Source organism: Gymnodraco acuticeps, unplaced genomic scaffold, assembly GCF_902827175.1.
Source record: "Gymnodraco acuticeps unplaced genomic scaffold, fGymAcu1.1, whole genome shotgun sequence".
In the NCBI taxonomy this organism is placed as follows: domain Eukaryota; kingdom Metazoa; phylum Chordata; class Actinopteri; order Perciformes; family Bathydraconidae; genus Gymnodraco; species Gymnodraco acuticeps.
In genome coordinates this window covers 973266-1001049 of record NW_022990692.1, presented here as the reverse complement: position 1 = coordinate 1001049, position 27784 = coordinate 973266, and the positions used below count along the sequence as shown (strand labels likewise).

The window sequence follows — 27784 nt, the reverse complement described above, 5'->3', positions numbered from 1 at the left end:
CCCCGAAGAGAAGAGAAGTAAGAAGTGCTGAGATGTGAGCATTTCTTACCTTGCTGGCTGATTGAGGAGATCTGTGGATGAAATGAGATAACGCAGGGACATGATGAGAATGTCGGAATAACTGTAGGGTTAATGTGAACGCCAGCCATGCTTAGCGCCTGCATGGTGGATTAGACGAATGCTGACCCACTGGCCGCAACCTGCACGCGCAGGGTTAAACATGACGCTGACCCACCGGCCGCAACCTGCACACGCAGGGTTAAACATGACGCTGACCCATAGGCCGCAACCTGTACACACAGGGTTAAACAAAAGCTGACCCATAGGCCGCAACCTGTACACACAGGGTTAAACAAAAGCTGACCCATAGGCCGCAACCTGTACACACAGGGTTAAACAAAGGCTGACCCATAGGCCGCAACCTGTACACACAGGGTTAAATATGACACTGACCTACTGGCCCTGCACGTGCAGGGTTTAAACATAATGCGACCCACTGGCCGCAACCTGCGCGGCAGGATTCAATACAAGCGGACCCGAAGGTCACGACGATGTGAAGTGTTTAAACGTGAACACGGTGACACATAAATGTGCTGACTTGCTAAACCACCACCAGTTGTATATATAAATACCGTTAGTGTTTGAGGGACCTTTGGATGGCCAGCACGGCACTGATGTCCGGGCGAATGTAGGATGTGAAGGCAGAGGAGGACCACCGTCCGAGTTGTTGCAGGGATGAGGATGAGACTCCTTGAATGGCAGCAGATGTAGCTGCGCCTATCCTGAACGAATGCCCCGAGAATAATTGGGGTGATAGTCCGGATTTAGAGAGAATTTGTTTTAAATAGTAGTTGAATCGGTGTTTAGTTAAGGGAATATTCCCTGGAAGAAGAAATAGTGGTGAGAGAGGATTTGTGGAAGATCTCAAATGCAGGAATTTAATCATGGATTTATAGGGGCAGAAAGGAGAATCGTTGCGAGCAGCGCTAGCGGAGCAAGCGCCTCCACATTTGGAGTGCTTAAGTTTTAGACTAAAATGGCTAGCATGGAAAGATAAGCGAGAGAGGGAGTCAGCCGCTGTATTGAGGTAACCGGGAACATGACGAGCTGAGATGAGAAAGTTATGGGTAATGGAAGACCATGTGATGCTTCTCATAAACGGCATAATGTCATTGCACGGGGAGCGAGCTTTGTTAATTATTCCCACTACTGCTTGGTTGTCGCAGAGCACCGAGATGCGTTTCCGTAGCCAGAGGTGACCCCACACATAACAGGCAACTGCGATAGGGTAGATCTCGTGCAGGGCGGAGGATGAGGCATGATTGGGGAATGTGGGAGGCCATGGGCCCGCAAACCACTCTCCCTGAAATAAACCCCCAAAACCCACGGATGGGGCGGCGTCCGTGAATAACCTCATTGAGTCGGAGGAATACACTATGTCATCATAGAAGAAGGTGATGCCGTTCCAGTGGTCGAGCAGGAGGGACCAGAATCGTAGGTCTGAACGGAAGCCTTCATCTAGCACAACACGGTCGTGGAGGTTTTTAACGCCCGAAGCTGTGTCTAGAAGGCGAGATATGAATGAGCGCCCCTGGGGGATGACGCGCATGGCAAAGTTAAGGTGCCCGAGGAGGGAGAGCAGCTGTTGTTTAGTTATGGTTTGTTGCCCGCAATATGACTTGGTAATATCACGTATGCGCTGCAGTTTGTCGCTGGGGAGAGATGCTTTCATCTCTGCGGAATCGAGTGTGATGCCTAGAAACTCCAGGCGTGTGTCAGGTCCTAGGGTTTTCTCCGCGGATAGGGGAACGCCTAGCTTCTGAAAGCAGAGTTTAAGTTTTGCCAGGGAGGCGCCTGAGTTGTCCCGAGGGGGATCTACGAGGAGAAAATCGTCCAGCAAGTGAAGAACAGAGGGTATTCTGACAATGTTCAGCAGGATCGAGCAGAGGGCTTCGGAAAGAGAATTAAAAATGCAGGGGCTACTTCTGCACCCGAAAGTCAGGCGGACGGCGAAGTAGAATTTGGATTCCCACCTGATGCCGAACATGTTCCACTGGGACGGATGGATGGGGATGATTTTGAACGCATCAGTGATGTCTGCTTTGGAGAGCCAGGCTCCTTGCCCTGTGAGCTTTATTAATTTGATTGCGTCGTCAACCGAGGCATATTGAAGGGAAAATGGCTCTGAAGGGATGAGGCTGTAAAAGCTGCAGAACGGGCCGGCGCGGGGTGCGGACAGATCGAAAATTAGCCTTTTCTTTTCGGAGTATTTGCGTGTGGCTACTCCTATTGGACTTGTCCGGAACACTGAGAACGGGGATGAGTGAAAAGGACCTATTAAGTATCCTTTGTTACATTCTTTCTCAATGAGCTGAGAGACTATGATGGGTTCTTTATTTGCTGATTGTAGGTTTTTTGCAACGAAGGTTACGGGGGGAGCAGAGAGGACCCCGACCCTAAAGCCTTGGGAGAGCCCTGACAAAAGGTAATCAACGAACACTGAGTCTGGGTGGGTAGAGAGCGCGGCGGCTAGGTATGGAATGTTAATGGGAGTGGACGGGTGAATTTTTAGGAGGTCTTTCCACCACGTGGTTTCTGTTGCGGGAAGTTGATTCGGCGGCGCTTGGGGCAGACTGACTTCGGATGCGCATCCCCGCAGAAGCTGGCGTTCTTGGCCATCATTCCCTGGATACGGCGTGGGAAAATCTCTGGCCCTGGAGAGAGGCACTGATGGGCAGAAAGTGGCAGTGTGGCCCTGCGTCCCGCAAGTAGAGCATGAGTGGACTTGTTGCCCGCCGGTAGCCATGACAAGCAGCTCAGTGTCCAGCACGGACCAATCCAGGCGGATGTTGCAGTGAGCTAGATGGCGCGCTGCTTTGCTAGAAAAGCTCTTGTGGTAATAATAAAAAATGGATTTCCCGTATTTAAGCTGGAGATCACCGATGATGCCCAGATACGCGTCTAACTCGGTTCTCCTTTCGGGGTAAACGGTACATAGGACATCTCGGAAGATGCCGAAAGCGACCAGGAACTGTCCTATGTGTAGATCTTTCAGAAGCCGGGGATCTGTGGACCTAAACACGGCAGTGAAGCTTCCTCCTGTGGCGATAGACTTGTCACACTCCGGGGAAGGCAAGATGAGGCTGACGAGATTAACGTCTTTCCTTTCGAGGATTTTCGCCCTCAGCCTGGAGGAATATACGCGGCTTGGGGAATATAAGGCCTACCTGAAGGCGGCTCTGGAAATGCGGTAGCCAGGATGTGAGAGGGGATTACCGCTTGATGATATGACTGGCCCTGCCCCGGCCTAAGCCCCTGAGCAGGAGCGTCGCCCCAGTTTGCGGAAGAAGTTGACGCTCTAGCAGAGCCTTTATCCATGGCCTGGAGGTGAGCGTTAATTCCCCGCATGGAGCTTGCCAGATTTTTCAGGGTGTTAGCGAGGCTGTCGTCCTGGTTACCGAGGCTCCCGAGCTGCCCGGCGCTTGGGTGCGATTGGGGAAAGTTGGATTTTCTTTTTTTTTCTGGGCGAGCTTGTGGAGGGCTCCGCTTCCTCGTCCTTTTTCCTCCGCGGCTACGCCCGCGTCCTCGCTCCGGTCTCTCGGGAGAGTTGGCTGGAGAGTTGGCTGGAGCTGCTGCCCTGGGCTGGGAGGCCGCACCGGGGACTTGGTCCGAGAGTTTCCGAAGCTGGGAGAGAGGGAGGTCTGGGGCTGCGGAAATGCCCTGCCGCCGTAGGTGGGAGATGAGGAAATCCGCCTCTGCTGTTCGGGATTCGCCACGGGAAGCCAGACGGGAGCTTGTGCGCCATTGGCTTGAGGAGATGGAAGATACACCTGGAGGTATGTCGGAATCGGGATCGAGATCCTGCGGAAAAGCTTCGTTGTCGGAGCCTTCTGTAGTGGACATGTTGTTCTTTTTTGTATCTTTTCTGAGTGTTTGTTAACGAGATAGGAGTATAGGTACTACCAATTGTGCGTTGACACCTGAAATGACAACTGACAGAGAGGGAAGAGCAGATTTAAAGGGTTAGCAGGTGCGATGATTGACTAGCTGGGGAGTACCGCCCCTGATTACTTAATGGGAGAAGAGCTTGCAGTGACGTGTAACACCAGGGGGTATGGTCTTCCTTCTTGAACTTGCGCTAAGCTTCATACCCACATGACACCAAAGGTCAGAAGAGCTTTATTTAACAGCTGGTATTATGTCTGTGCACTTGTCAAGGTTCAGAGGCAAATTTTGCAAATATGGCAGTAGCCATCGATCATCTTAAGATAAGATAAGATATACTTTATTGATCCCAAGTTGGGAAATGTTTTTGTTACAGCAGCATACTACTTTGTTCTACTCCACTACAATTCAGAGGTTAACCTGGTATTTTTACTCCACTACATGTATTTTAGTTACTTTGCAGATTCTGATTAATGATGTGAAATATAAACAACCCGTAAACCAGACTTTAGTTACACCTGACTCAAATTCAGGGAAGGTGATTGTCAAGTGCCAAAATAAACTATGCAATATATTGGACGTTAAATACTTTGTCAGACTTCATATTTATCTGTGGATAACCCCAACGTTTTTTTCTTATTCAAAAGAAGACCTTAAAGGTGGGGTAGGTAAGAATGGAGAAACCAGCTCGAGTGCGCTAGAATTTGAAAGTACACAGCCGGAACAAATCTGCCACTTCCTGTCCACCACCTGCCTATCACCAAGCGAAAGACAGATATTTAAACTAAAGGTACTCTCTGGACGCAATTCGACGCCAGACAAAGCCAGTCTTGGCATAAATCAGAGCTAAAAGGAGAATGAATGTTTGACTTGCATTTCAATTTGCCGCAAACACATTTCAAAGGGCCTACATTGCACTCTGCTGAAAGAGTAGATTTGTAACTGTTGACCAACATTATTATTATCATATCAACTTTTAAGAAACGTATTAAGAAAGTATCCAATACCATTAAATTCAACTTGCAACATTTTAAACAAATTAGACCTTTCTTAAATGGGGCGAAGCCTGCGAGCTAGTTCAGGCAGTCAACTCGAGCACTTATGCTGCGTTCATACATAACGCCCCTTATCACTCTACAACCAACCAAACAGACTCCTTAATATGCCGCTCTATTTAACCTTCCAGATATCTCTCTATGCATTGCTTGCTGCTGCTATTGTGCAGCTACTTCCACGTAGCTGCTGCTTGCCTGCCCCACCACCACCCCAGCTTCCACCTGTAGGCTCGGGGGGGGGGGGTTAGTTATTTAATCATCACTCATCGTGCTTTGTATATTTGTGGAGTGATGAGGCCCGAGCCTAGACGCCAAACTCAACTATATGCTGCTTCTAATAAACATGTTAAAGAAACTCGTGAGTTGTCTGACTGATCTGTCAATGCTGCAAAGTCATAACTCCACTCTATGATTCTATCCCACATTGAATACTGTTTAACAAACTGGTCGTTTCTTTGTGCCACAAACCTGAAACCCATAGAACAGCTGTACAAGAGAGCTATCAAGGTGTTTGACAGAAAGCCTTATTCATACCACCACTGTACCATTCTTGAAAAACACAATTTCTTGAGTTTTGACAATTTTAAGTCTTTTAAAAGTATCTGTTTTTTTTATAAATGTTTACATGGACTGCCCCGATCCCCCCCCCCCCCCCCCCCCCCCCCCCCCTTAGAGGAATTCATCCACAAAAAACACACTGGACGCTGCACTAGGTCAGAAACCAGAGGAGACTGTGAAGTCCACCGCAGACGGACCACTTTCGGTCAAAATGTACTTTCCATTAAGGGCAGCTCATTGTGGAATAGCCTCTCAACTGAGATACGAGATTGTCCCACTTTGAACAGTTTTAAAGGTCAACTAAAAGAATGGTTGAGAAACAAACAAATGTGCAATCACTGCTAAATGCACTTTAATACATTTTTGCACTTTATGTTGCTCTTTTATCTTCTCTTGCACTTTATGTGTCGTAAATGCTACATTGTACTGCCATGTGGTTAATGCATGTCTGCTGCTCATGCTCTTTCTGCATATCATGTATTTATTTTTGCTATATAAATATCAAGTTCTTAAATGTTGTATGTGAGGGACTACGGATGGAAATGAGCTAAATGCTAAAATCCGGCATATTTACATTTTGAAGCATTAATTGTTAAAGATGTTCATCAATGTGCATTGTCCCTCTTCAAGTAAACGAATAAATGAAATGAAATGATGATATAATAGTGCTTACAAGGAAATACATACAATAGTTGTTTGAATTCCTGATATAAAAGTTATGTAAGAAAAATCTCTTACAATTCAACTCATGAGTCAACACAGTGTATCAGTTTAGTTGGATGGCCAGAGTCCTGAGTTCAAGCACGTCCGCCTCTTTTCCCGCCACGCCGCCGCTCGTGTCCTTTTCCTTGCTTTTGAACAGCCTCCCCAGTTTCATCGACAGGGTGTTCAGGGCTGAGCGCTTGTCCGGTGTGAAGCATCTGCGGTTAATGTGTCCGCTCCGGGTGAAGGTATACGGGGTCCTGTTCTCCGAGCTGGTGGCCTCGAAGAGCTTGCCCATGAAGCTGAAGCCGGCCTTGCGGATGTGGGAGCTGCCGGCAAACACGTACAAAATGGGATTGACCGCACTGCTGAAGTAAGCGAATGCCGTGACATTTGGACGGGCTGCATGGGCGACTGTAACAGCGGATTTACTGTCCTGCAAAAGGCCCACCACCTGTTGAAGGGAGAAGAGAGGGGAGATTAATAAATAAATCACATAACTGCTCTGGTAAATTCACCCTCATGTATATGTCCAATCAATTGGGCAGAAGAGCGTCAGAGTGTCATACTCAGCTCACTTGTTCATTAGAGTCAGTTTTACTATGCCCCTTTTTTCTCAATTTGAGTTAAAAAATAAAAGACGTATTTACCTGTAGCAGTTTCATATAAAGAGCCACTGTAGGACTTTAAATATGGAAATATATTAGCAGGAAGTGTTGATTTTCAGTCACATAATACAAAATTGAAGAAACAGCAAAGCGGAATCAGATGCATAGTGTGAATCCTCTGGCCTCTGTTTATCTATGAAGTTCCCCTGGGGCCTGAGCAGCATTGGGATTTATGGGAACAGCAATAAGCTCAAGCTTCAGCTTGGTCAAGGAGGAATTTATTGTGGCATGGTCATGAGAACATCTGAAGACCACAGGATCGAGGGTAGCAAAGTGGAAGGCACAGGGATTGTTCTGCGGACAGGGAGGAATTTGAGGAAGACCGAGGCAGTCCAGCAGACGGAGGCTTGGTTGAAGCACAAGGACCTTATTGGGAGTGTGGCACAGGGCAGGGCCAGACATGGGAGTGCAAACATAGCTGCTCCAAGGCACTGAGAGAGTGGCGCTATCACATGGAGATCAGTGAAAGCAGGTACACCAACGCCACAGAAAAACCCATCATACTGTTACTAGGTGGGTAAGCGGCTGAAGAAAGTAGACATGGTCACCACAACATCATATCCTTGTATTATTGTCTTGTTTTACCCATGGGAAACGTCCGATACCTGCACATAAAGCACATGTATGGCATATAATAGAATCAGGAGACATTTCTAGCCCATGTAAGTCAAACTCTGATCAACAAAATGAGTAAAACTCACCTCTATGATATTGACGATGTGATACGGCAGCCAGAATACTGCAAAGGCACAGATGACCATCAGGATGAGGCGGCTGCCTTGTGCTCGGCGCTGGAACTTGGCACTCTGCAGACGACAGATGACGGAGGAGTTACAGGTGTTGATGAGGGAGAAAGGCAGCAGGAAGGCCATGATGGTTTCAAACAGGTACTGGAAGACCCAATGACCCTTGCTCTTCCAGTGGTATGGCACGCAGGAGCACAAAGTGATATTGTTTGGGAAAGTACTCCTCATCTCCAGTCTGTAAATTAACATATTAAATGTTCAAATGGATTAACCAGCCCTCATTACAGTATTTCCATTAAAAACTAGCCTTTATAAAATGAGAAACTAGATATATTTCAAGAAAATACACATTTTTGTCTCACCTGCGGTAGAAAGGCATCGGGACTGACAGGAGCAACGCTAACACCCAGACCACAAGCAGAAGAATCAGGAGGGAGCACTTGGTTCTCATTGTATGGAACAGAAACGGCCTGGACACGGCCAGCCAGCGGTCCATGCTCATCAGGCAGATGAGGTAGATGGACACGTACATGTTCACACTCGATAGGTAATGCACCAGCTTGCATGCTGCCGAGCCAAACTCCCAGCCTCGTCCTCCAGCCAGGTAGCGCAGGAAAAAAGGGGCGCTGAGCAGCACGAAAGCATCCGCCATGCTCAGATTCAGCACCAGCAAACTGGTCACTGAGCGCTTCTTCACCCGGCACAACACTGACCAAACAACAAACAGGTTCCCAGGGAAGCCCAGCACAAAGGCCAGGGTCAAGATGGTGATGCCGACCATGGCGTTGATGGACAGAGGAACAGACGAAGAGGAGGACTGCTGGGAGATGGTGGTGGTGATATTGGATGCCATCAGGAAAGCCTGAGAAGAATCTGAGTGAGGCTTTGACCACTGTGACATTTACACAACCTTTTAAACAGAAAATGAATTAGGTGCCAATGTGTGTCAATGCTTCGAAAGGTTACAAATGTTTTTACATTATCTGCTACTGTAAATCTACACTACATATTTATAGAAAGTGATGTTGCCTGTTATCAGAAAACATGGACCTCAAAAGATCATTAACTGCCTTTTTCCAGATGGTAAGGATTGATACGATATCACTTTTTACACATCTTGATAACAAAGATGCTTGAAATGTTTCACCCTATAAGACTTTTGTGCGCTATGTTTTAATTTTGTGCATCAGACAAATGGTAAATGACTGAACATGAATAAAAAAAGAAATACTTTTACCTAATTTCTCGATTAATGTTTCACTTCCTGTATGTTGTCCCTACTTCTATTTCATTTGTATGCCATTTGCCAAATAAGATAGAGGGGAAAGCTTCACATTTCTGATATATCTTTTAATTATAAGTTTTTCTGATCAGTGTCAAAGGACACCATTGAAGTGTAGACGAATATTTCCTTTTTTATCTTATACCTGGGAGACAGCTCCTTGTAAGTAGAGGCACATGTTCCCAAATTGTCTCACAAATTATTTTGAGTGTTAATTTAGTTTTAGACCAACACATTACTAACATGGCAACTTACTGTAAGTATGGAAAACTGAACTTTTGAACTTTATTCTAAAAAACTAAAATCTATATTTAACTTCAAATCGTCTTGTCTCCGGGCAGACAGCAACAGAGATCTGCAGAAACAGTCATGTTCATGAGTATTTTTAACTTAACATTTAGTTTTGTCTGACTGATTTATCATTTTATAAAAATATACAGGAAACTCATAAAAGAGATTTCAGTCCAAAAGTTGTATTAGACGTGAAATGTTTCGGTCAGACTCCAAAATAAATATATTTTAGGTGTAATATAATAACAAGTAACATTTGCATACTGACCTTACTGCTGATCTCTTTTAAAGCCCACGACGGTAAGTCCACTTGAAAAATGTAATGTGCTGTTAACTCCCAGGCTTTATCCTTTGAAGAGTGTGGAGAGAAAAAGCAAAGTTTATTTATTGAGAAAGATGGTTTATGTAAGGGGAAGCCCGGTGACCACAGGAAGCAAGCTTAAGAACATTTGGTTGTAATTAGCTGTTGTTCCCAGGGGCGGACTGGGACTAAAATGCAGCCCTGGAATCTGACCCAGACTGGCCAAATCCGTCTTGAGTGATTGAATATTCCAAACATTCCAAAAATAATATCTCCATTATCTGCTCTTTCACCAGAAATCTTGGCAGATGTAGTATTCCTCATCACAGCAAAAACCACAGTGTACTCTATAAGAGTATATTTAACTCCAGTCTCCGGGTGTATATAGCTCCAAGAGTTTGGTGTTCTCTGAACACTGTCAAAAGAGTAAAATATAAACTCCAAATAAAAAGTTAGATTTGAACACTTTGGGAGTCAAAATATACACTATTACTGGTACATTTTTGACACTGTTTGAGTGCTTTCCAACACGTGCAGTGTATACCTAGAACCCTCAGAGAGTTAAAAATGTACTCTTAGTCAGTCTTTTAGTGTCACTGTGCAAAGCTGATTATTCAACACTTTGAGAGAGAAAATGTACTCCATGGTCATTTTTCACACTGTTTCAGTGCTGCTTAGCTGATGTACACCAAACAAACAATTTTGGGGTGAATCATTAACAATTCAGGAAATAAAGTACACATCAGATTCTTGAAAACATGCGTTTATTTTCAAAAATGTGATTTTGATGTGTTTTAAATATAACATCTAATCAGTAGCAACATCAAACAACCCACAAAATACATTGGTCATAGGTGGAAATGTGTGTATATTTGCTCATTAGGCCTCTTTAGCCTGGGGAAACACTTTAGAGATCATCATTCCAAAATCCTGTTACAACAAATGGACAACATGGAATACCATACACTAGTGCTAATGTGCAAAGTAAATTGACAAAAATAGTGTCTTGAAAGCCTAACAATCACCGAGCGGGATGATCAACATCTAAAAGTGTACATGGCAACCAGATTACATCAATGTTGTAGATGGTGGTCTGCAAAAATGTGTACATGCCGTTTAAGGCCTGGTCATAGGAGATCCCAAACACATAATGTGCTTTAAAAAGTTCATCAAAACTGACAGGCAAGACTTGGCCTTGCAGGGAAGGAGCTCACCATCCAACGCAATGTAGTACTCATGGATCTGTTTCTTGTGCTCTCAACTGCTAGGATGTTGGGTTGCCTCCACTGGACCAGAGTACTCCTGAAGGCTGGAGATGACTGTACAGTAAGATAACAATAAACACAAATATAACTACACTGTACATCATATTTTGATGGATGGGTCAGACACTGACAAAAACCTTTGATGGCAAATCAGATCAGCTCGGCCATTACCATGAACAGAAGTCCAATGCAACATACACATTAATGCAGCAGTAATATAAAACCTAAAAGCATTCCAAAAATAGTAAAACCCTGACAGGGACAATTTCACAGCACAATGAGTGCTTTTACTTATACTTAATGTACATTTAGCTGATTATACTCGCATACTCTTACTTAAAGGTGGGGTAGGTAAGTTTGAGAAACCGGCTCGAGATACACTTTTTGTTATATTCCATGGAATGCTCTTAACATCCCGATAGCAATGAATATCTTAAGTGCTTTGACAAAAAATCCATAAAAAGATGTCATCTGTGGAAGCCGTAATACTGTAAAAAGTAAAACCAATCATTTAGCCGGCCCGGCTAAACGGATTGGATTCCCGCCCTGTCTGTCAGCCTTCCATCTGTGCACAAACTTATCTCGTGCCCTCATTGGTCATGTGCGCTGGAGGAGGGGCTCTGTCAGGAAGAAGTATTTTCAAATTCTAGCGCACTCGAGATGGTTTCTCCAAAATTACCTACCCCACCTTTAATGTTTCACTTCCTGTATGTTGTCCCTACTTCTTTTTCATTTGAATGCCATTTGCAAAATAAGCCAGAGGGGAAAGCCTCACATTTCTGATATATCTTTTAATTTCAAGTTGTTCTGATCAGTGTCAAAGGACACCATTGAAATGTAGAGGCACATGTTCCCAAATTGTCTCACAAATTATTCTGAGAGTGTTAGTGCAGTTTTAGAACAACAAATTACTAACAAGGCAACTTACTGTAAGTATGGAAAACTGTGAACTTTTGAACTTTATTCTAAACAACTAAAATCTATATTTAACTTCAAATCTTCTTGTCTCCGGGCAGCAGCAACAGAGAGCTGCAGTCTTTGTGTTGGAAAACAAAATCAGAAACAGTCATGTCATGAATATTTTTAACTTAACATTTAGTTTTGTCTGACTGATTTAACATTTTATAAAAATATACAGGAAACTTATAAAAGAGATTTCAGTCCAAGATGTGTATTAGACGTGATATGTTTCGGTCAGACTCCGAATGTGTAATATATTACCAAGTAACATTTTGCATACTAACCTTACTGTTGATCTCTTTTAAAGCCCACGACCGTAAGTCCACTTGAAAAATGTACAAATGTAAACTTATTTGAGACCTTTCCTGATCTGTTAACTCCCAGGCTTTATCCTTTGAAGAGTGTGGAGAGAAACAACAAAGTTCAAATATTGTTGTAGCGGTTGTTCATTGCTTTCTGCTTATATGATACTGGTAGTGTATTAATTCCAGCTTTATCGAAAAAAAATTGACACCTGAAAACTGTGTGGAACACAAAAAATCGAGGCAGTGAAACAGTTCCACCGTATGATAGAAAATAGTGAATATCATGGAGAGAAAATCTTGTAGAACTGTTTTTTTCAGAGAAAAAACAATACAATTATCGTCACAGGTGATCGTCATGAGGGATATTTAGTCTGTGAATATTCCAGTAAACTGTCAGGATCTTTTTGGTACATGAGTGTTGAAGCATATCTCTGCCATCTGCATTATCTGCTCTTTCACCAGAAATCTTGGCAGATGTACAGCATATTCCTCGTACCCAGTGTTGTGCTAGTTACTGAAAACCAGTAACTAGTTACCATTACTAGTTACTTCATTTCAAAAGTAACTCAGTTACTTTACTGATTACTTACACCAACAAGTAATGAGTTACTGTGAACAGTAACGCATTAGTTACTTAAAAAAGGGCTCCCATTAATGCCTTTATAGCCTTCATTTCAGTACTGTTATTGCATTAGAGAATAATACAATCTGTTGATCAAGAAATAGCAATATAAATATAAATAGCCTGCATGTGTACTACAACATACCGTGCAATGGTTAAAATCATAGACTGTATGGTTAAAATCCAGCCGCTGTTGCTTAGGTGGAGGTGGAGTGGCGTCGGATAAATCTGGGTCTGTGGTCTTAGCTTCGTCCCAGCATGTTGTTTCTGCAGATGTTTCAACAGATTTGAATTGCTGGTTTGGGCAGTAGATAGGATCTTTGACCCGCCAAGACAAAACTTACATTTAACTAAAACGTTCTTTTCTTTGTGCTCGACAAAAGTGAAATAGTGAGAATATCTCCAGGCGGAGAAACTCGACTTGAGCTCCGCCGCCGCCATGATAGTCTTGTTAGGAAACACAAACACGCCCACAGCGCGTCTCCGCATGTGACACAGGAAGTATTTAAGTACATGTACTCAAGTTCTCATCTCTGTTTGCCTCGCTGTTGGCGCCGCTCACAAACGTCTGGGAGCCGAGACTATATAAAAAAATAACGGAGTAACGCACCATGTAGTAACGGTAACTGAGTTACTGAATAAAAAAAATAATGCGTTAAGAGTACTAGTTACTGCCAAAAATAATGGCGTTACTTTGTAACGCGTTAGTCCCAACACTGCTCGTACCACATAACCCCCGTTACATAACGAAGTTGAGATGTGTCACATTTGCATTACAAGATGATACCCTTCATTTTCTATTTTTTTAATTTTTCTTTGTTCAGTGAGAATTAAAACATTTCAGTTGAGACTCACTATTGAGTGTTTAAGCGTCCCTGAGCGCATTATTTTGACATTCATGCAATCAATTCACTGTTCTCATAATTTAAGCAGAACAAGGACGTTTTTCATGTACAAAAACGTTCATAAAAAGACTGTACAATACCTGCTTAGCATCAAGTGGAAGACGGACAATGGAAATGGCTAACTGGTGAACAGAAGCATTTCGGCAGATTTTTTTTTCAGGAGACCATCATCAAAAACTGAATTTACTCTCAACAGCAAAAGTGTTGACACAAAACAGCTAAAAGGACATTGAATGCTTTACTTGCATTTATCAGTTGGCCGCAAACGCGTCTCCAAATACAGTACATGTTTACAGTGCAATGTCTAGATTGGTAACTGTTGACTCACATTAAATCAACTTTTTGTTGTGTCTCGTAAAATCTGTTAAGTTAATGTATTTAGTTCAGTCTTATATCCTGTTATATTTAGTAAGGCAAGGCAAGTTTATTTATATAGTACTTTTCAACACAAGGCAATTCAAAGTGCTTTACAAAAAATGAAAGACATTAAGAAAAAGGCATTTAAAATCAGTCATTAAAAAGAAAAGCTAATAAAATAAACATTAAAAGAAAAAATACATGGATAAAAGTTTCAGTGCAGTCTAAGATATGAATAGTTCCATTAAACATTAAAAGAAAAAGTACATGGATAAAAGTTACAGTGCAGTCTAAGATATGAATAGTTCAATTAAAAGCAGCGACAAAAAGAAAAGTCTTCAGCCTGGATTTAAAAGTAGTCAGAGTTGCAGCGGACCTGCAAGTTTCTGGGAGTTTGTTCCAGATATTTGGAGCATAATAACTGAACGCTGCTTTACCATGTTTAGTTCTGACTCTAAGCTGACCAGTCCCTGAAGACCTGAGAGATCTGGATGGTTCATAATTTAGCAGGAGGTCAGAAATGTATTTTGGGCCTAAACCATTCAGTGCTTTATAAACCAGCAGCAGTATTTTGAAATCTATTCTTTGACACACAGGAAGCCAGTGTAAAGACTTCAGAACAGGAGTGATGTGATCCACTTTCTTAGTGTTAGTGAGGACTCGAGCAGCAGCGTTCTGAATCAGCTGCAGCTTTCTAATATATTTTTTAGTGAGACCTGTGAAGACACCATTGCAGTAGTCGAGTCTACTGAAGATAAAAGCATGGACAAGTTTTTCCAAATCCTGCTGTGGCATTAGTCTTTTAATCCTAGATATATTCTTTAGGTGATAGTAGCCTGATTTAGTAACTGTTTTAATGTGACTGTTGAAACTCAGGTCAGAGTCCATGACTACACCTAGATTTCTGGCTTTATCTGTTGTTTTGAACATTGCAGACTGAAGCTCAGCGCTAACTTTTATACATTCTGACTTGGCTCCAAAAACCATTACCTCAGTTTTATCTTTGTGTAATTGGAGAAAGTTCTGACACATCCAGTCATTGATTTGTTCAATGCACTTACTCAGTGTTTGAATTGGAGCATAGTCTCCTGGTGAAATTGTTATGTAAATGTGTGTGTCATCTGCATAGCTATGGTAACTTATTTTGTTGTTTTTCATTATCTGAGCCAGTGGTAGCATGTAGATGTTAAAGAGAAGAGGCCCCAAGATGGAGCCTTGAGGAACCCCTCATGTCATATTTGTCAACTTAGATGTGTATTTACCTATAGAAACAAAGTTGTTTCTGTCCTTTAAGTAGGATTCAAACCAATTTAGAACTGTTTCCGAAAGTCCCACCCAGTTTTCCAGTCGGTCTAGTAATATGCTGTGGTCAACAGTGTCAAACGCAGCACTGAGATCTAATAATACTAACACTGAAGTTCTGCCACTATCTGTGTTTAAGTGGATGTCATTAAAGACCTTTACAAGAGCAGTCTCGGTGCTGTGGTTTGGACGAAAGCCTGACTGGAACACATCGAAACAGTTATTTAAATGCAAGAAATTACTCAACTGTTGAAACACAACTTTTTCAATGATTTTACCTAGAAATGGGAGGTTTGATATGGGCCTGTAATTGTTCATTACTGAAGCATCTAGATTATTCTTTTTTAAGAGCGGTTTAATGACTGCAGTTTTCAGGGCCTTTAAGGTTAGTAGTAACCTTTCCTTCTTGTTGCAGATTACCTCACTTCCTCCCTTGTGTGTTTTCCCTCCACTGTGATTGTTGACCCCGCCCTAATTGTCTGCACCTGTGCCTCCTTAGCCTGCCTATATATAGATTCTGTCTCCCTTGTTTTGTTGCCAGTTTGTTTTGTCCCATGTGGGAAGCGGGAAGTCCATGTCTTTCTGCTAAGAGCTAAGAACCGTGTTTTGGAATTTACTTTATCCTTTGCATTTTTGGAACTACTTTGTTAACCTTTTCCTCGTAAGAGTGTTTTTTGTTATCTTACCCTGTTACCTCTACGGAGAGCACATAGTGCAATTTTTCAGTAAAGACATTCTTTTGTACTTTGTTTGTCGAGTCGTGCTTTTTGGTTCATACTGGTTTGCCTAGAAGTGACGCTTTTACACAGATTATATGATTTAGCCACCAAATACTTCTTGTCACTGTTTTCATTCATTTTGACATTTTGGTGTATGTACATATGAAACATAACATGATACAATTAAAAAATAATTTTGATGTTAAAATAAATGTACAGTAAACTCCACAGTTCTTCCATACAAAATGGTTCAAAACAGAGCAAGGCTCTGTATAATTCTTCTCGTCGGATGTAGGACTTTCCTGCGAAGAAGTACAGGACTGGGTTGGCACAGCTGCTGATGAAGGCGATGGCAGAGGTGACCGCTCGGCTCTTGTGCCATATTAAATTCAGCCTGGAGGGTTGAGAAGGAGAGCCTTTTATTAAAGAAAAATAACTTTGTTTCTTTTGAAATGTGCGGAAAAGTGTCACATACTATGCATCAGTGCTAAAAGTACTTAGATACTCTACTTAAGTAAAAGTACTAATACCACCGTCTAAACATACTTCATCACAAGTGTATTCCTAAATTCAAAATGTTACTTAAGTAAAAGTGCAGAAGAAGCTAAATGAACTCAAGTATCAAAAGTAGTACTAATTGTGCATAAAGGCTATAAATAAAGTGTTTTATTATTATTAGGATATACATATGACAGCTTAGTACATCACATGTTTGGATTACAATTTTTATTTTTTATTTCCCGGTATCTGAATATTATATTATATATTAGCTCTTAGCTTAGCAAATAGAGACCCAGGGAATAATATTAGCTATAATAAATAAGATGCAGGCAAGTTGTTGTGTCATCACTTACGTCTCTTTCACTTGACCCTTTGGACACAACGCCCATGTTACCTGAAGACAACAAAAAATGGCTTTGTTAGTAGGAGTGAAAACTCTCTGGACACATGATACATTTCAAATAATCTCTTTAGACTCTATACATACAATGCTTGGAAGAATGTGTTACTCATTAAAGAGGACGTTTGACATACTTGAACCATATTGACGAGGTGGTAAGGCAACCAAAAGAGGCAGAATGTCAACACGATGGCAAGGATGAGCTTCTCGCTACGAATGCGACGGGAAAACTTGGTTTGTCGGAGCCGCCGCAAGATGCAGATGAAGCTGACTACAATTACCGTGTAGGGAATTAGAAACCCTAACACGAGCTCCAGCATGTACTGGAGGGCCACCTGTGCGTAGGATGAGAAGAAATAATGTAATACTCTAACATTACGTAAGATCACATGAAATGCAGCAAGAGGTAGGCGTTTCAAAAACCACAGATGCCAATGGGATGGACTTTGAGAAATGTTGACAAGTTCACATCTCTGTTAAAAGATATGAGATTAACTGATTTAGGAAGTTTATAAGTACTCAAAGAGAAAGATCAGGGAAATGAGCAAGTCCGTTTTGTTGCTGTTGAATGCTTTTCTCTGTTGCAATTAGAGATGTCCCGATCCGATCACGTGATCGGAGCCGATCACGTGATTTTCAAAAGATCGGAATCGGGAATTTTCTTCTTTTTAAAAAAAAAATTAAAATAATTTGTATTTAATGTTACAAAACAAAAATGACTATGATCACGTCTTAAAGTCATCCTGAGGCCTTAGTTTTGGTTTAAAATTACACAACATCATGTATGTGTTGCTTCTTTTGGGCTTGTTTTCATAGACCTGTTTGCTTATTTCTCTCAAATCTGGCAACAGAGTGGGCAGGGCACAGTGTCCAATAGTAGCAGTAAGCTAACAAGAGGCTACGTTCAGCTGGTGACTCGGGAGTCGGGACAGAGAAAATGTCAGGAGTTTGGAAGTATTATAAAATTGAAAGCGAAGGCAGTGTAACAGCCAGATGCAATGTTTGCAAGAAGGAGGTTCCGCGTGGTGGAAAGAACAGAGCTACGTTCAACACGACCAATCTAATACGCCACCTGAGAAACAAACACCAACAACAACACAACGAGTACACTAGGGCTGTACCCGAATATCCGAATATTCGTTCGTTGGAGTACTATTCGGGTTTCAATTTCGTTATTCGGATATTCGTTTTGTTTGTTATTTCCCCGTTTTTTTTCCAAATTGAATTTATTGAAATCTCCAATATCAACGTAAGAGCTTGTGCCTCTTCGGGGGGTGCTAACACTTAACCATAAACGTTATCGTTTACTTTCTCCGTCTTTATATGTAGATATTACTTTTCTCCGTTAATCTCCGTCACGTTGTTTCCAAAGCAACAACAACTTCCTGTCAACAGCGCTACCTCTCCTTCAAAATAAAAGCATGTCCATAAATAGGAAGCCAAGCCAAATTACACTTAAGACATATACAACTGCAACGAAAGTAACAATGCAATATCCTTTTCAATTTCAAAGAACACAAATTGGGTTACATTAACAAATAACTATAAAACAACAATACTGTTGAATAACAAAATTAATGCCGTGAATACACCGAAATACACGTGTTCAAGCGGTTCGCTGCTGATTACTATTGAATTGTGTTACTCCAGTAAGATGGAAAAATAATGCTTTGTTTATTCATGTTATGTTAAGCTGCTGTTGTTCATTGCATTATTACTAGACTAGTTAGTCTTCAGGCTAGAATTCTGCACTAAGCCACATTTTTATTTTATGTTATTATTTGTGACTGAATGTGAACTTGTGAAGCTAGTCAAGCTACCTCTTTCCAGTAGTTATTTTTGTTTTGTTACTGCACTATCTGCACTCAATTTGTTTACATGGTTATTTTGTGGTGGACCACTGATAAGCTTTATTTTGTTTTGATCCAATGCTGCACAACTGAACTGATCCAATGCTGCTGTGAAAAAAAGAAGCTATATTCATGTTGGATAGAATGGGTAGTTGGGTACTGTCATTTAAATAAAAAAATAACCTTAAGGGACAACTTGAATGCTTTTTTTTCTCTTAATGAATTGCATAAAGATCGGATCGGGAAAAATCGATATCGGCAGATTGTCAAAATCAAATGATCGGAATCGGATCGGGAGCAAAAAAAGGTGATCGGGACATCCCTAGTTGCAATCATTGGACAAAAAATTCTCAGTATGTATACATATGGCAGCTAAGTACATAACTTGTTGGATGACCCCTTAATTAGTTATTTGGTTTCTTTTGGAAGAAAACACTAATAAAGGAATAGCCTAGTATGTTGAGCATTGCCAATTTAAAAAATACATTTAAATAAAATAAAAAGCGAAAACTTTGTCAGTCAAAAGCTGCATTACAACCAATGCAATCCATCTCATCACTCACTTTTGCTTTCCACATAACCTTTTTTAACTGCTAGCAACCAAAGCCGGCTTATAGGTGATTTGTCAATAATGATTTGACTACAAACACAAACCAGAAGGCATCCTACAGGCCCTTTTGCCCACAGATGAGTTTATAGAGATTAAGTAGTAATGACTCTTACTCAGTTGACTCATTTATTCTGCTATCTTTGATAAGAGATAATATCTATATTTCAGATATTTATTTAAAGGGATAGTGGAAATGGAACCTCAAATAGTTTCGTTTTAACTTATATACAAGCATAATTACGTACCAAAACAATCACACCTGATTAAAAAAATATAATAAATGCCTTACGCATGTTAGAAGCAATTTATTGCAGCTTCCCCGAAGTTTTTTAGAAACGAAATGTTCGACTCAGCCAAACCGGAAGTGACGAAAACTTAGGAAGACGATACGATAACAAACCATGGCGTCTATGCAGAATGAACATGGAAGGGCAAATATACCAGACAAAGAAGAAGGATTGTACGAGGTATCCAGTGATGATAGCGAGTCAGAAACATCCTCTTGGCTTTCCTACGAAAATGTCGTTTTAGGAACTGAATCTGAATCCGGTTCAGTAAGCGACGATGGTGACAATATTGAGCCAGACGATGGACCATTACGTCCTTATTTGTTCGAGCCCGAGCCCGAGGTGATGGTTCACGGCATGGGCAATGGCGAGGATGACCAGGACCAGGCGCCAGATGATGCACCCCTACGCACAAATAATCTTGACTGGTAGGTCCCTAAGCATAGCTCACGCATCTTAAGATCACCTGTAGCCTTTACAAATATTAATCATTGTTAACCAGTTAATCCCGAAGGTCCCCCCAGTGGACCCCTCCCACAGTTTTTTTTCTCTCACATGTCTCAGGGCTTCTTAACATTTATGAAACTATTAATGTTTCATACCCTTTTAAAGGTAAGAAACTCCGCTAACTGACAATAAGAACAATTGTTAGCTAGAAAAAACACAAGCGTAATACCAAGCCTTTGAATTAGCATTGAGCGAAACAATGCTAACTAATGCTAACTCTTTTTTACACACAACACACGGTAGAAATGCCCTTATTACTATCTTAACTGCACAAACAAGATATACGATTTAAAGCTGAGACTCCACAGATTCCACACATGTAATCATCACTGTAAGACCTCAAATTCCTATAGCTATCAGCCAGAAAAGAGAAAGTAAACAACATCCGGTTCCAAAAATATTACAATAATTACGTCTTACCTTTTTTGATTTGTGATCAAAAGTTGTGTTCAACGGAATAAAAACGCATCTCAAGGTTAATCCAATGTCGTTGTGTCACGTAGAATTTTTTACTGATAATCAATCATCATATTTATGGCAATATACTCGGCTATTCACATGCAAATGCTATTGAATGTCCGCCATTGTTTGTGCCCGTCTTCCTATGCTCTCGTCATCACCCGAAGATTCCCGACGATTCCCGAAGTATTTAGTTTCATTGAGAGGGCGCAGTAAAATTGAAAATAAAATGAAACTAGGCACATGAAATTAAAAAAAATTGTTTATTATGCTTATTTTTAATAAAAATACATAAGTTAAACCCAAAATTCGCGGATTTCCACTATCCCTTTAAATAAGAAGTGACCTTTGAATACATATTGCAAAACAAAGCCTAAATCACCTGCAGGCTTAGCCAGTGTGTATGTCTTCCTCTACTACAAGATGTCGATGTGTACAAATCTGGGCCATTTATTGTGTAATTTCTCCAAACACATACAGTACAAATGCCTGTATTGGAGTCTTAAAAAGGTGCAGTAGAAGGACTTTAGCAGCATCATAAGAGGCCAACAAGGGTGTGTCACTGTGCTGAAGGAATGTTGTTAACAGCTATCCAGGATAGTCTCTAAAAACTTTCCAAGGGGTAATAATGCTGCTGCTGGAGTACTGATCTAGTGGATCTAGTGTTGATGTCATCTGTCTACCATATCCTCTTAAAATACTCTGTCTAACATTATCTGTGCATTACATTACATGTCATTTGTTAGACGCTTTTATCCAAAGCGACTTACTTATTCAGTACTGTGTACAATCTCCACAGGAGCAATTTGGGGTGAAGTGTCCTCCCCTGATTCGAAGTCCAGCACACTGAGCCACAGTCTCCCAGTATTGTGAAGAACATTTTTCTATCCCTCATCAAATATAGCAGAATACATGAATTATTGTACTCAGGAGGGGAGTTTGACAAAGGATTACTCAAAAAGTACACAGTACAAATACATGATTGTACTTGTGGGAGTAGTCCAAGTAGTACTGAGTCCAACAGTCCCAATTTTATTAAGAACTTATGGCAAAATATTATTTTATCTTTCATCAAAGATAGCTAAAAACATGCATTATTGTACGCGGGAAGGGAGTTTGACAGAGTATTACTCAAAAGGTACACAGCAAAAGTACTTCATTGTATTTGTGGTAGTAGTCTAACAAGTACTGAGTCCAACAGTACCAATGTTATTACGAACTTATGGCTAAAAATCATTTGATCTCTCATCAAATATAGCATAAGTGGCATGATTTTGTTCTCAGGAGGGGACTTTGAGAGAGTATTACCAGTGCATGACATTAAGGATTTTGGGAGATGGCCCTGTGGGTAGGGGTGTAACGGTTCACAAACATTTCGGTTCGGTACGTACCTCGGTTTTTTGGTCACGGTTCGGTTCGGTACAGCAGAATTTTTTTTCACAAAACATATATATATATTTTTTTATTATTATTATTAAACTGTGAATAATGTATTCACTCAAATAAATACAAAATATAATAAAATAAACATTAAGGTGCAGCATTTCGATGAACTGAAATAATCTGTATTTTAACTTTACTGTACTAGTACTCACAAAACATAAACTATTAGTTTTGGGTTTTTAATTACTATTAAACTATGAATATTCACTCAAATAAATACAAAATATAATAAAATGAACATTAAGGTGCAGCATTTCGATGAACTGAAATAATCTGTATTTGAACTGTAGCCTACTGTACTAGCACCTAAGCAGCCAGTTTGACATTAGGACTTGCTTGTCATTGTATTTTCATGTTTTTTTAAATAAAAATTAACTTGTCCACATTGCTTGCCGAAAGGGCAGATCTGCTGGCACTAACAATGTCTCCTGATGTGGAGAAAACCCTCTCGCTAGGGACAGAGGTAGCAGATACAGCCAGGTAGCGCTTTGCTAACATGGCAACATAAGGATATTTGGTGTTTGTAATAGCTTTGGCTCGGTCTGAACTTTTTGTGAGTGGTGGAGGCTTAAATGCTAGTGGGAGTTGGGTTTGCACTTCAGTCTTTTTTCTTTTGGTACCGGTGATATTCACGTTCGGGTGATGCCTTTTCAAGAGTGTGCAAGTTTGATGTATTGCCAGCCGCGTAACCAATTTTAGTTGAACAATGCCGACAAACAGCTTTGGTTCGGTCCACCTGTCTTTGTCCGTCATCCTTGTACGTAACTGCGAAACCAAAATGTTCCCAAACCGGAGACTTCAATGATGCTGGAGGATTTTCGAGCTCAACTTTATCTGCGTTCGCCATTAATTTTTGACAGTTCCTCAAATTACTGACTACATTTGAACGCATCCCTCTGACCAGCTCTCATAGTATGCCTCTCATCCAATGAAATGACTTGCTCGCTCTATGACGCGTTGAAACCAAAGCAAATTACTCTGAATGCTGCGACGCAGCACCTGAGATTACTTCCAAAAAGTTATTCACGTTCTCAATTTTTTACGTTTAACGTTATATTAGTTCGGTACACTTCGGTACACACCTGTACCGAACCGAAGGGCCCGTACCGAATAATTTCGGTACGGGTACGTGTACCGTTACACCCCTACCTGTGGGCCATCTAAGCTAATTTACAGATGGCCCTGAGCCCAATAGAGATTGCCCTGAAAAATGCGCGGACGAAATGACGCACGAAGGGTTTGGGGGGCCTCCCCCACAGTGCTTCTCAAAGTGTGGTCCGCGGACCACTGGTGGTCCGTGAGTGCCCCCTAGTGGTCCGTGAGTATATTGGTAACATTTCACATTTTAAATAAATAAGTTAATTTAAGTTTTCCGCACTCTCGCGGGAATATCTCTGCAATGGAGCAAGCTTAAGTTTCATGAAAAAGTTTGAGAAACACTGCCCTAGAACATTTCGATTTTTGCAGGTCTTAGATGCTGTCTGGTGCATTCTCTAGACTGAATTATAAGATGAACCACCACAATATTATACAATTTCAATTTTTCAGGGCAATCTCTATTGGGCTCAGGGCCATCTGTAAATTAGCTTAGATGGCCCACAGGGCCATCTCCCAAAATCCTTAATGTCATGCACTGCCATCTGATGAAGGCAAATGCCTTCCCAGATGTAAAAAAGTAGAAAACATTACATTCAGTTATAACTGCCAAAACAAACATTATTTACACTATTATGGCCCCTGTTAAAAATGTTTGTAATGTTATCTACTGTAAGTTGGTCGAACGAATGCCTCCTCATCCGGAACCTGACCGAGCAGACCCGAGCAGCAGTCGAGAGGAGCCGAGCGCATCCGCGAAGTCAGAGTTCCCGTTAGCCGGCAAATCTAAATCTCTTCGGTCAAAATGTCCGGTCAAAATAATTTCCCTTTAGAGCAATACCGCTTCAGTTACGCCACTTATGTGACAGACAAGAAGAGTATGTGACAGACATGAATAGTCAATTATAATGTCTAACACTTAATGTGGAGAAAGAGATGTCCTGTATGGGTTGATTGTGCGTTGATCTGTTGGTAATGCCTCGGGGTTCCGGTGGGCATGTAAACAAATGCATAATGCTGCGCTATACTTTGTGGCCTCACCCAGTTGCATAGCGACACTTATTGTTTAGGTGTCTTTTAATAAGCAGGTAGTCATATCATTAGCTAGAACTAGCTGGATCTGATCGATATGGACATAAACGCGAGTGAAGTCTAATCTGACGGGAGAGAGAGATCAGCTGCTGCTGACGAGTCGACACGCAGCTCTGCATGATCACATGCAGCGGTGAGCGGACAAAACGCACACTTCAGGTTAGAATATCACACGTAGGCTTGCTATTTTAATTACCTCTCAAACTACCTAAACTAGTTATAGATATGTTTAGTTTTACTGTCGGGTCACTAATTACTGGATCCACGAGCTGCATGATACTGGCATAATAGATTGCCCGATCGGGCAACCCGAGCTAAATACTAGATGGCCCAGGGCCATCGGGCAGTCCTTAATGTCGAGCCCTGATTACCCAAAAAGTACACAGTAAAAGTAGCCTACTTCATTTTATTGTAGCAGTCAAAATAGGACTGAGTCAAACAGTGTCAGTTTTATTAAGAAGTTATGGTACAAATGACTTGTATTGCAAATAAAGCAGAACAAAACATGCATTATTTTACTCTTGTACAGCGCTTACCGTAACGGCGCTATTAATTGCGCACTCAAAAATGAAGAGCTGCTGATTTGACCAAGCGAACGTGAGAGACGGCTGAGTTGACCGCAGTTATGCAACCGAAGCTAATCTGACTATTTGTTGCTATCCTATTGTGGCATAAGCCGTTTTCTACAGGCACATTTTACCTTTTCATTATGATTCTACTTGTGATAGTCGGACATGACAACCTGTGCAGCCCATGTTCCATCCGATAGCTGCTATAATACAAAACAAAACTTCTGCCTGCTCTCCACAATGATCAATAACAGCGAACGGATGGTCAAAGTAAGGTATAAATAAACAGAATCACACGAAGCCTGGTTAGTGTTGCCTGACTTTATAAAGTGTGTTTTATTTTTTTATAAGTGTTTGGTTGCGTTCTAGTCACTTTGCTCTGCGCTACTGCTTGTTACAACTTTCATTTTCCATATTCGCCATAAACTGTTATTATGGCTCAGGTTAATCTCCCCCCCTCCGACGTGAGTGTGGTTCTTGGTTCTTGCCGGGGAGCCAAGTGGGGTCAGCTAAGAACCGGTTTTCAGTGTTTAGAGCCGGCTCCGCTGCGGCTGAAACAGGAAGAACCAGAGCTAAATCAGGCTGTAGCCCGGAACTGGCTCTGGAACCGGTTTGGTGGAAAAGGGGCAGAACCAGAGAAGAACCAATGAAGCACCAGAAAAGCACAAGAACGGTTCTTGAACCGGAACCGGTTTGGTTTATTGGCGCCACTTATGTGACAGACAAGAAGAGTATGTGACAGACAAGAATAGTCAATTCTAATGTCTAACACTTAATGTGGAGAAAGAGATGTCCTGTATGGGTTGATTGTGCGTTGATCTGTTGGTAATGCCTCGGGGTTCCGGTGGGCATGTAAACAAATGCATAATGCTGCGCTATACTTTGTGGCCTCACCCGGTTGCATAGCGACATTTATTGTTTAGGTGTATTTTAATAAGCAGGTAGTCATATCATTAGCTAGAACTAGCTGGATCTGATCAATATGGACATAAACGCGAGTGAAGTCTAATCTGACGGGAGAGAGAGATCAGCTGCTGCTGACGAGTGGACACGCAGCTCTGCATGATCACATGCAGCGGTGTGCGGAACAAAACACACACTTCAGGTTAGAATATCACACGTAGCTATTTTAATTACCTCTCAAACTACCTAAACTAGTTATAGATGTTTAGTTTTACTGTCGGGTCACTCATTACTGGATCCGCGAGCTGCATGATACTGGCATAATAGATTGCCCGATCGGGCAACCAGCAGGTGAGGCTTCATTGCCCGAGCTAAATACTAGATGGCCCCGGGCCATCGGGCAGTCGTTAATGTCGAGCCCTGTAATGTGGCATTATGAAATACAAGTCCCCTGAAATAAATAAATGTGGCATTATGAAATACAAGTCCACTGAAATAAATAAATGTGGCATTATGAAATAAAAGTCCCCTGAAATAAATAAATGTGTATTTAAAATGTACATTTATTTATAGCCTTATTTATTTATTTCAGAATGTATTTCATAAGCTTATTTATTTCATAGGCATATTTATGTATTTATTTAATTATTTATGTATTTAATACATTTTGGCTTAAACGGCATTCCATACTCAGCAGCCTTTCTGATTTAAAAGAAGCCATTTTGGCTCCATCTAGTGGTTTACACAAGTATCAATACTATGTGGCACCAACATTTTAGATCCTGGTTCCTAAAATCATTACATAACATTATAAGTGCTTTACTTTCTGTATTCAAGACATGGGATGTTGACTATACACTCTAGAGGCAAGGCAAGTTTATTTATATAGCACATTTCAACACAAGGCAATTCAAAGTGCTTTACAAAAATGAAAGACAGCCAGAGTGCCTGCATATGTGCATGAATTAGCAAATGGGGTTCACAAACCACACATACAGTGATGCTGGTAGTTTGTGCCTAATATTCAATATCTTTAATATAAAAATATTTCAATATTTTTATTTTAATATGAAATATCAAGACACTAAGATTCTATCCTCATGCTTCAACTGAACTTCTTTTATAATGATATACGAGGCTACTATATTTTTCATTTGAAACTAAAATATGCCCTTTAAAATGGTCACATTTGAGAAACTACATGCATAGAATTGCATGGAGCTTCTTTTGAAAAAAATAGAAAGTTGTAGCTAGTAGCTAGTTGTAGCTAGTAGCTAGTTGTAGCTAACCGCCTATTCTGACAATAAACCTACCAATTAATGTTAGCATTAGCATACTCTTAAGAGACACAAAGACTAATAACGTAATAACATGTTTAATGTTCATGAGAACATATTTCTAAGACAGAGATAAAGATGTGAAAAGATTAGGAGGTTGCAGTGCTTTGTTCTGCTTAGCTACCCAACATGCCTGCAGCTTGTTTTGTTTGACTCACTCATAGCTGCAGAATTAAATCTGTATCCTGAATTCGATGCGTCATCTTTCTGCTGCTGATGGTCTGCCGAACTTTCTTTGGAAGGTTTATTTTATGGCTAAATAGTTTCTAAGTTTCTTAATTGTCACACAGTCAAAAAATAAAGCCATTTCAGTATGCTCTCGGTGTGGCGCGTGTTTCGAAGCAGTCTCTAATTAGCAATGTGCTCATCTTCCGGCACAGTCTGCCCTATCAAAAATAAAAATACATTTCATAGCAATAAAGTAATAACTATAGCGTTTGACCATCTTACCTTTCATGCAACATCCAGATTGATGTTTTGAAAGTTTACTTTTTTTTATTATTGACATTTGGGGGAGCTGTTGAGCTCTATAACACAGACAGAGACACTTTAAACAAAGGTTAGATTCCTCTTTGTTGTCAGGAAAATTCAGTGCATTTTTTATGCAATTAGTTTTATTTCACGTCACCTCTTAGGTTGATATACTAAATATAAAAGGTATTATCTTGACGCTTTAATTTTTTCTTGACCTTTTTTCCCCTTTTCTATTATTTGTAAAGGCTACTGTCAGTTAGTTACAAAAAATAAC

The 27784-nt window shown here is 41.0% G+C and overlaps 3 protein-coding genes across 6 annotated transcripts; all 3 read right to left on the bottom strand.

Annotated features, from left to right (window-relative positions):
- Positions 1-2: 2 nt before the first annotated feature.
- LOC117555511 lies at positions 3-3903 on the bottom strand. Its single transcript, XM_034230387.1, has 3 exons — positions 3293-3903; positions 633-3188; positions 3-71 (listed from the first exon to the last, which is right to left on the bottom strand). The coding sequence occupies exons 1-2, from the start codon at positions 3901-3903 to the stop codon at positions 635-637; spliced, it is 3165 nt and encodes a 1054-aa protein (XP_034086278.1). The 3' UTR covers positions 3-71; positions 633-634.
- Positions 3904-5888: 1985 nt separating this feature from the next.
- On the bottom strand, positions 5889-10820 carry LOC117555545 (leukotriene B4 receptor 1-like). Of its 2 annotated transcripts, XM_034230438.1 has the most exons (5): positions 10763-10820; positions 9516-9596; positions 8037-8536; positions 7630-7909; positions 5889-6714 (listed from the first exon to the last, which is right to left on the bottom strand). In XM_034230438.1, the coding sequence occupies exons 1-5, from the start codon at positions 10784-10786 to the stop codon at positions 6325-6327; spliced, it is 1275 nt and encodes a 424-aa protein (XP_034086329.1). In that variant the 5' UTR covers positions 10787-10820; the 3' UTR covers positions 5889-6324. The 2 variants fall into 2 exon arrangements, with proteins under 2 accessions (XP_034086329.1, XP_034086330.1); XM_034230439.1 differs by lacking the exon at positions 10763-10820 and having other exon boundaries at positions 8037-8584; positions 9516-9567.
- A 5337-nt stretch (positions 10821-16157) lies between these two features.
- Positions 16158-27502, bottom strand: LOC117555544 (leukotriene B4 receptor 1-like). Of its 3 annotated transcripts, none has more exons than XM_034230437.1 (4): positions 27487-27502; positions 17019-17219; positions 16838-16878; positions 16158-16377 (listed from the first exon to the last, which is right to left on the bottom strand). In XM_034230437.1, the coding sequence occupies exons 2-4, from the start codon at positions 17202-17204 to the stop codon at positions 16167-16169; spliced, it is 438 nt and encodes a 145-aa protein (XP_034086328.1). In that variant the 5' UTR covers positions 17205-17219; positions 27487-27502; the 3' UTR covers positions 16158-16166. The 3 variants fall into 3 exon arrangements, with proteins under 3 accessions (XP_034086328.1, XP_034086326.1, XP_034086327.1); XM_034230435.1 differs by lacking the exon at positions 27487-27502 and adding an exon at positions 27195-27284; XM_034230436.1 differs by lacking the exon at positions 27487-27502 and adding an exon at positions 18221-18241.
- Between the last annotated feature and the right edge of the window lie 282 nt (positions 27503-27784).

Excerpts from the sequence above, each read along its gene's own strand:
- LOC117555511 (XM_034230387.1), bottom strand. The coding sequence starts at position 3,903 with ATGTCCACTACAGAAGGCTCCGACAACGAAGCTTTTCCGCAGGATCTC. Across the intron at positions 3,189-3,292 it reads CTTAGGCCGGGGCAGGGCCA|GCTGAGGGCGAAAATCCTCG; the intron begins GTCATATCATCA and ends ATATTCCTCCAG.
- LOC117555545 (XM_034230438.1), bottom strand. The coding sequence starts at position 10,786 with ATGAGTACTACATTGCGTTGGATG. Across the intron at positions 8,537-9,515 it reads TAAAAGAGATCAGCAGTAAG|GCTTTCCTGATGGCATCCAA; the intron begins GTCAGTATGCAA and ends GATTCTTCTCAG. Across the intron at positions 6,715-7,629 it reads ACATCGTCAATATCATAGAG|GTGGTGGGCCTTTTGCAGGA; the intron begins GTGAGTTTTACT and ends TCCCTTCAACAG.
- LOC117555544 (XM_034230437.1), bottom strand. The coding sequence starts at position 17,204 with ATGCTGGAGCTCGTGTTAGGGTTTCTAATTCCCTACACGGTAATTGTA. Across the intron at positions 16,879-17,018 it reads ACCTCGTCAATATGGTTCAA|GTAACATGGGCGTTGTGTCC; the intron begins GTATGTCAAACG and ends TGTTGTCTTCAG. Across the intron at positions 16,378-16,837 it reads AAGGGTCAAGTGAAAGAGAC|GCTGAATTTAATATGGCACA; the intron begins GTAAGTGATGAC and ends TCAACCCTCCAG.